The 8604-nt window shown below is 37.7% G+C and overlaps 1 protein-coding gene across 1 annotated transcript; it reads left to right on the top strand.

Annotated features, from left to right (window-relative positions):
- The first annotated feature begins 252 nt into the window (after positions 1-252).
- Positions 253-813, top strand: LOC139742140 (uncharacterized). The gene has a single exon (XM_071652707.1). The coding sequence runs from the start codon at positions 253-255 to the stop codon at positions 811-813; it is 561 nt and encodes a 186-aa protein (XP_071508808.1).
- The last annotated feature ends 7791 nt before the right edge of the window (positions 814-8604 follow it).

The following is an 8604-nucleotide window of genomic DNA, read 5'->3' as shown; positions in this document are numbered from 1 at the left end:
TTGTCTGAAGTAGGGTCGAATTTTTCCCGAGCCCGAGTTAGTCTGGAGCCTTCTGGAATAAAAGTCGGTTTTCCTACTATTATTATTTTTCTCAAAATACTCCAAAACGACTCATCATTCCGGCAAACCGCGTCAGCCAGGTAAGTTTCTTAGTGGACTCTTTCGGTATATTGCAAGCAAAAATGAAATGGTGCTAGACGGGTTCTCGAGCACTTACCGAAACTTAGTTTTCACTTTAACATCCAAAACAACATGAAATGGAATCACCATGTAAATGCCACCACCAAGAAAGCCAACTCAGTACGGGGCTTCTTGCAGAGAAATGTGAGAGCCTGCCCACCAAAGACAAAGGCATTACTATACAAGACCCTAGTTCGCCCTGTGTTGGAATATGCCTCGGCAGTCTGGGACCCATCCTCACAAGAGAACATCAGGAAACTGGAGATGGTGCAACGCCGATGTGCACGTTTCATCCTAGGTGACTACCACAGAGAAAGTAGTGTTACTGCCATGCTCAATAAACTACAGTGGGGCACTCTTCAAGAAAGGAGAGCACAGCAAAGAGTCTACATGATGTATAGCATTCTTAATGGTCTGGTAGATCTTCCAGTCACCTACTTCATACCAGTTGCAGGACCGTCAACACGTGGAAACCCATATAAGCTCCAAGTTCCATTTGCCAGAACTCACTTGTTTCAGTCCACGTTCTATCCAGATGCTATTCGTCTGTGGAATTCCCTACCACCTTCCACCATTAGCTGCACCTCCTTGGAGAGCTTCAAGAAGGAGGTGCAACTTGTAAAGCTCCGATGAGCTCTCATCTTGTTTTTTAGCTGCACATAGAAATTTTTGTAGAGGATTTTTACCTGCACACTGTACACCCAGCACTTGACAAGCACAAGGTACGATAATACGCCAGAGGCGGACTGTACCAGACTGGAAGAAGAAGAAGAAGAAGATATCTAGAAAACGCATTGACCGAAAGATCGGTTTGTATCTGGTCGTCGGGGATATGTTCTGCGAAGACTGCGTCTGGCTTCATGGATCCCCTCAATTGTCTCCGGAGGAGAGTGATAACGTTTAAAAAAAAAAAAAAAAGAAAGACTCCTCCGGACAGACGGATCTTTCAGTTGTTAGTAGAACATGTAGAAAACGCACTGGGGTGGTATTCTGAGGTCGTAATTAAGTCTGTAATTAACTTCGTGATTAAGTCGTGAAGTTATTATAGGCCCTTAATCATGGGCAAAATTGGTATTCTGAGGACGTAATTAAGGTATGATTAAGTCCCCTGTAATTATCTTAGGTCCCTCCCATCTAATTGTTATTCCATCCAATCAGACGCGTTGTTAGAAGCCAAAATGATGATTACACGCGCAAATATGCCCTCAATGCGCGCTCCTGCACGCCCCCTGTAATTACAACCCAAGAGCTCCGTGCGCACACTTCGGTATTTGATTACAACCCCTCACCTACGCACGCGAATATCTCAACCTCTTTACTCACATAAAATGACAAATTCCTCGAAGATCGGCAATATAAATTTCTTTTTTTCTCTGAATTCCACGGATACCATGATAACAAGATTCAACCGCTCCTCGGTTACCGAAGACGGTAAGCATTGTTGTGGCAGAGAAAATACGATGTAATGCGTGATATCGGAGTAGTTAATGACACTCTTTGGTATCATTAAGTTTCCCATTAACTTCCATACTTAATTACACCCTCAGAATACCGATTCGTAATTAACTCTGTGATTAAGTCCTCCCAGAGGTGCACGCGCATTGATACGCGCAACCGCGTAGGTCCTTCCCGCCAAAACGCTTGTTGCTATGGTAGTTAATATACCCCCTACTTAATCATGCTCTCAGAATACCAATTCGGTAATTAATCAAGTGCTAATCAGACACTTAATTAGCTCTCAGAATACGGCCCCTGTTGCGTAGAGAGGGTCTAGATCTACTAGATCTATTGTATTTGTAGTACTACGTGTAGTAGACTATCATAGTGCAGTGACTAGTGAGTAGTGTTGAAAACAACCTGACAACATTTGATTTACGTCGATCATGATGCCGACAATTAGGCCCTAACAATAGATAGTTAGTCTATCATGTCTATAGGCCTACCCAAAGTGCAGTTATTTATTGAATTACCGTAGCCTCATCACCACAACACGCCGTCCGAAGCTCTCCCGATCCCGTTGTGTAGGCCTAGGAGCCTACGAACGCGTTACTAGTTACAAGTGGCGGAGCGTCGTACGTATAATATGAATCGAGGATCGAGCCACCCTTGTGAATCAATGCCGGACAGCTCAGTTGGCTCGCTACTAGTTGTTCACTCTATTGGCATAACAGGTACACTAATTAGGCTATACTTACAAATTTCACTGAAATAGGGCGTAGCAAATAAATTGTGTGACAAACACTTACCCAAACAACCCAGTAAGACTATAGAATCCAGAGGATCGGACTTCGGCGAAGGGCGCGGGTCAGGCAGGGACGTCCCTGGGAGGTACAGTCGCTATGCGTCGGGGCACACGCACATGTTCCGCTAGCGACAACAAAACACTAGTTACACTTCCGGGTTACGGAGGGAATTTCCCTCTTCCCGCTCGCGTGTTTTTTTTAGACGGCACAGATTGGGGAAACTAAAAATCTATCGGGGACCCTATCCCTAAACCTAACCCTAATCCTAATCCTAACCCTAACCATCAAACCCTAACCCTAACCATCAAACCCTAACCCTAACCCTAACCCTAACCAAAAACCCTAACCCAACGTTTTTTTCCCATAGGTTTAACACGCGCCATGCCCCAATCTGTGCCGTCTTAAAAAAAAAACGCTTCCCGCTCCCAGGTTAGTCCAGCGCTAAGAAGAAGAAGAAGAAGAAGAAGAAGAAGAAGAAGAAGAAGAAGAAGAAGAAGAAGAAGAAGAAGAAGAAGAAGAAGAAGAAGAAAAAAAAAAAACCCACCAAAAAGCAACGTCTAGAACCTGCGCTTAGCCAGGGAGGTGTTACAGGAGAGGAATCTCTTCACAGTAATAATGTGCAAATTTATACATAGGTTCCATGACACCGCCCGAAAGATTTAAGTACATGAAAAGCACATTTCAATTCATGTCACTCTTTCCATACACATGCATTTCAATGACAAATCATCCTCTAACACTGATATCACAGGAGTTGCACGTGTTCTATTCTCTCTTTTTTTCTTTTGTAATCTTGCTCAAGATAAATGTAGAGTCTCTTGATCTCAGAAAATCTTTGTAAAATTCTGTTTCCTGGGTATGAACATGGACAGTTTGATCACAAAATGGGCTAAAAGTACCATTTTAAACATTTTGAAATAAGTTTATCATCGGATAGAGCAAAATAAAACCTTTCCAGTGATACTTCATTTGTAGAATAACAGGGAATATGTTATGATTAAAGATATCCAATATTTTCTTGTAATTTTCTTTGATATTTAGAAGCTTTTATCGCAATATCTCAACTTAACAAGAATGGAGAGAACTCATTTTGCGATTGCTCTTCTATCAACATGTACGTGTATATAATTATATGGAATACATTTTCTATACCATTTCATCCGTGATTACTTAGTACAACTGTATATGACCAATAATTACAACGTATGCAAGTTTTTTTTCCAAGTTTGTTTGGTTTTGTTTTTTTTTTTTTACAAATTTGTTTAATCTTTGGTTGGTTGCTTTGATGGACATTTACCTGTTGTATTACCTCAGGTGCATATAGGTCGCCAACAATAAATTGTACAAAAAACATCTGGGCCCGATTTCAAAAACATTGACACTTCTGGTTGGATGTTGCTATTGGAAGTTGCCGTTCCAGCAAGAATTGCTATCCTAACATCTTTTATGAAATGGGACCCTGGACTCATTTTTATAGAATTGTTATGATAGCAACAAGCTGCAGTGGCAAGTGGTCACGTATTGACAAGAATCCTGCTCTCTGACTGACCGACTGACTGACTGCTGCTGCGAGAAGTTGTAATTCTAGCAAGAATTGCTATCCCATCATCTTTCATGAAATTAGACCCAGCTGCAGATCAGCAAATCATGTATTCACTAAAATGTAAAAAGAAACAATAGGCCCTAATCTATTTTTCTTCTTTGAAATGCAAATATCAGTTTTGTGTGTGTATTATAGGAAATGTAAAAATTCAACATAAAGCAATTATCAATAATAAAAAAGCGAGTTTTTCACTTGTACACATGCAAATCTGTCTGTTTTTGAGGTTTTTCCAAAATACTGACACCAAGTTATCTTTCTTACAAAAATTTTAAGCCCATCGCCAAGTCTTATATTTAAAAAAAAAAGCATTTTAATCTTGTTTTTGCTTGCTTTAGTTTATTTTGTTTTTTTACTGCAGACATAGATTACAACCAGGCTATTGTGCCCTCATTGTTCAATGACATATGCAGGGCATTTCTGTGAAGGCATTAGCTACAAGTGAAAGAACCTCGTGTGTTACAAAATATACTATACAGTATGTCCCCCCAAAAAATTACAATCCACTTTTTGCACTGATGACACTCAATATGATTTAACTATCTGAATGCTACTTCAGAGCCTTAAAATATAACATCTTAGCTCTATTTTGCAGAAAACCCCATTCAATTTGGTTAAGCGGTCACAGAGAAATGTGGATTGTTGTAAAGCATGGCATGAGTTTGATTCTTCAAAGTTTAGCACTTGGATGCTCTTGGAAATGCAAATTAATGTGTGAACACAATAACTTGGAGGGAAGAGATTTCCTACATGCTCTACAAAATTCCTCTTTGATCACTGAAGCAAATCAAATGGGGTTTTCTGTAAGATGTGGGCAATGAGTTATAGTTTCATACCCTGAAATTGTATTTGGACTGATTCCCTATTTTTAAAGTTATCATTGCGGAGGGTACCGTTGTCATTTTTTTTTTTTTTTTTTTTTGGGGGGGGGCATACAGTATTTAATCTATATACACACACACACACACACACACATATATATATATGTATATATATATATATATATATATATATATATATATATATATATATTTAAAGAAGAAGGAATCTCGAATATGCCATTTGTAGATCCAACAAGGTTTTTATTCACAAGGGTTTTTTTTGTGTGTGTATATAAAAACCTTCTTGTTGGATCTACAATGGCGTATTCGGGACTCATTCTTTTCATAACATTCGAAGTCCAACATGTGGAAAGTTCCAAGATGAACATTTATATATATATATATATGTATATGTGTGTGTGTGTGTGTGTGTGTGTGTGTGTGTATTGTATGTACATGTATGCCTTGAATATTGTATCAGTGGTTCCCCATTCATTATATCCTAGTCAGAAACAATTCCAGAACAAACAAATAATTTCTAAGGTCAGTAAAATGTATAAGACAAGTATAAACTGGCATCTTAATAGAAAATGTGGAATATTTATTTTTGTTTCATATCAGCATACAATACGACATATGGCAGGAAAAACAATTGACAATCATCTTACATGTAGAGTACATGAAGTTCAAAAATATAGTATTAGATCTACAAGGATAACAGTACATGATTCTAGAGTAAGGAAATCAATCTCAGAGACGTATTTTGGAGCTGTCTTTCAACAGAGATCAAGGTTACTATGCTACGGTAGACTCTTGTAATTAATTCGATAAGATGGGGGAATTAGTTGTTTTATAAAATAAATGAAAATTTCATGAGATGTGGCAACGAATCAATGAAATTAACAAATTCGCAACTTCCAGAACTTAAGAATCGCTTTTCTCATGAGATTTGGTTATAATAAAGAATGTGGTTTTCCTCATGACAAGAGTCTACAGTAGAATAGTAGTAGTGAGAGTGTAAGAGAAATGTCTACATTTGTTCATGTGGTCTTACTCTCCAGGGCCCTGTTTTATGAAGAGTTATAATTGATTATATACACCATGTAGTTGATTTCTATTGTAGTAAGTCTATGGCAGCCTGTGTGGTAAGGAAATCTAATTACAGTGCACTCCTGTCATAACGAACACGGTTAAAACAAAATTCCGGTTACAACGAAGAAAAAATTCAGGCCGCAAGAATATCTGCGCCATGTTTATTATTGTTCATTTGTTCGGTTATAACAAAATTTTGATAAAATGAAAGAAAACTGCCTGTCCCGAGGACTCTGTTATAATGGGAGTCCACTGTATATCTTTTGATAAAACAGGGCCCTGGTGTGTTGAGTGATATGAAGACCAGGCATTTTCCTCTATCACTCCTCACCTACAGAACTCCCTCTTGTCATTTCTCTATGAAATTGACACTTTGAAGCACTTCAGAGCTTCACTCAAGGCTCACATTTTTCAGCAGACATTCACTTACTAACTCGGAGTCTGTGCCTTTGATTTTTTTTTTTAAAATCAGATAAAAACATGCATACTACGCCATACAAATGCTGTGAATTGTCATCATAATTATCATGTACATGTACACTATACATCTCTCACAATCTTGAATAGATGCATCACGTTCCAGTTTTGATGGTACTTTACACTACATTATCTTGTACTTGACAATGAAGATACAAAACTAATAATCATAACACCACCAGAGTTGTCCTTCCTTTTTGTACAATGCTTTATTTTAGGCTCCTCTTCCACTGGCTAGACAAACAAACTATATGGAGCACATATTAAACCCAACACAATAGATTCTGTGTATCTATCAGGGAGGCATGACATTTTCTCCTGCGACGATTGCTTCAGTCTTATTTTCTCAAAGGACTTATGTTTAGGATAAGGGTTGTGATAGGGTTTTAGTCCCGGTTTGATGTGAGGATTAGGATTTGGGGTAGGGTTATGTTTGAGGGTAGAATTAATGTTTGGCTTCATGTCTACATATTTCATGGGAGCAATTGTCGCAAGAGCAATGACACGAAACCTCTAACAGACACTGAGTGCGTAACTAATTAACTAGGACAGCTTATTTGATACAAGGCTTTTCTGCATATGGGCAATTATTACATTACGTTAGTCATTATCAGTCCAAATAAGATAATTCTGACATTTGATATATGCCAATGGCACTACACAACAGAATTATACTACAGTAGCTCAAATCATGATGTCAGTTGCTTACATCAATGGAACATCCTGTGCAAGAGACTCCACTAATCATTCGAAATCATATTGTGTCACAACTGCCATTCAAAATTCAAATGCATGATGACATTTGTGTTACACAAATATCTCCACAAACAAGGCATCAATATTGACAGTTTCACAAACAAAATCGTACCATAAAAGTTATCTTCTTTTCATTGGTATGTGCATTTAATATCACATACACCAATAATGTGATTTCACAACTACAATCTGTCACTGCTGTACCAGGTCACATGAAAAAGAGCACTGGGGGAAAAAAAATGTTAAAAATCATGTAACAAACAATGTGTCTGAAATGCACAAGTTTGTTTCAATGATAGTAAGTTAATAACGAGCTGTTTCCTTTTTGAAATTTCACTAGAAATACTATTATTGCAGTTCTAGAGCAACTTACCCATAACCTTCAGAAGAAACCTACTTAGCAGTTTACATTATTTGATCACCATGTATTGCCTTCATCAAAATCATGCGAGTAATTTCTAAGTATGCCAAAAATGTCCTCCTCTTCATACAAAATAAACGCAGGTATTTTCATATATCTGTTCAATTTTATTACAGGCACTTGTGGTAGTCTAAGGAAAAAATGTGGCGTATGAAAGGAACTTGTTTCTCGTTTCATAGAAGCATATGGAAAATAAAGAGGAAAATCCTTGGGCAAATGTTGGAAAATCATTACGTACCCGATGGAAATGGTGTGTTAAATATTAGACAAGCCATCTTTGGAGATCAATAAGCATTAAGTACATTCTACTTCTTACAGTACTCAAAGTCGTACACATGTCATGAAATATTATCAAATTTCACTATCCTTTTCTTTGCTATGATACATTTCAAAGAGACCATTCTCTTTCTCTAATCTTTTTACCTAAATGTATTCTAGAACTGTGTTCTACATACACATGTACATACTTGTATATGGTAGCCTCAAAACTAAATTGCATTATTTCTTCACAGTCTTTGACAGACAAATATTTTTGTTATGTCTGTCATGAAGTTTTCAGCAGAGAAAATATACTTATCTACAAATGGCAATAGATACAAATAAACCCTTTTGTTCTTGTATTTGGTTCTTGAAGCATCAGCCAAATAAAGTAAGTGTGCACCGATACCGCCTTTACGAACGATACATACACAAGACCACCTCAAAACAGCTAAAGTAAAAGCAAACCCTTACCAACTGCTTGAATCTGACGCCGCCATGTGGTACAATAACAATGCAATGCTGACAAACAATTCCAATTCTTATTTTTCGATAAATCACTTAGGACTCATACATACGAACAAACTAACTATGCTCTGTATTGGTTTCTAAGGATTGGTGTTTACACTCTTATAATCATTCCACTAGTTTTTCTGTTTTTTCTGAGATCTGTTTCCACTCCTGTTCTTGTTCCAGTTTTTAGCAATACACCTCTTAGGCACACACACACATACACACATGAAACACACAGGTTAA

This window comes from Diadema antillarum, unplaced genomic scaffold, assembly GCF_040938485.1.
Source record: "Diadema antillarum isolate AM-2024a unplaced genomic scaffold, OU_Dant_1.0 seq00000981_RagTag, whole genome shotgun sequence".
Lineage (NCBI taxonomy): Eukaryota > Metazoa > Echinodermata > Echinoidea > Diadematoida > Diadematidae > Diadema > Diadema antillarum.
This window is presented reverse-complemented; position numbering and strand designations above follow the sequence as displayed.

Coding starts and splice junctions, on each gene's coding strand:
- LOC139742140 (XM_071652707.1), top strand. CDS start 253: ATGAAATGGAATCACCATGTAAATGCCACCACCAAGAAAGCCAACTCA.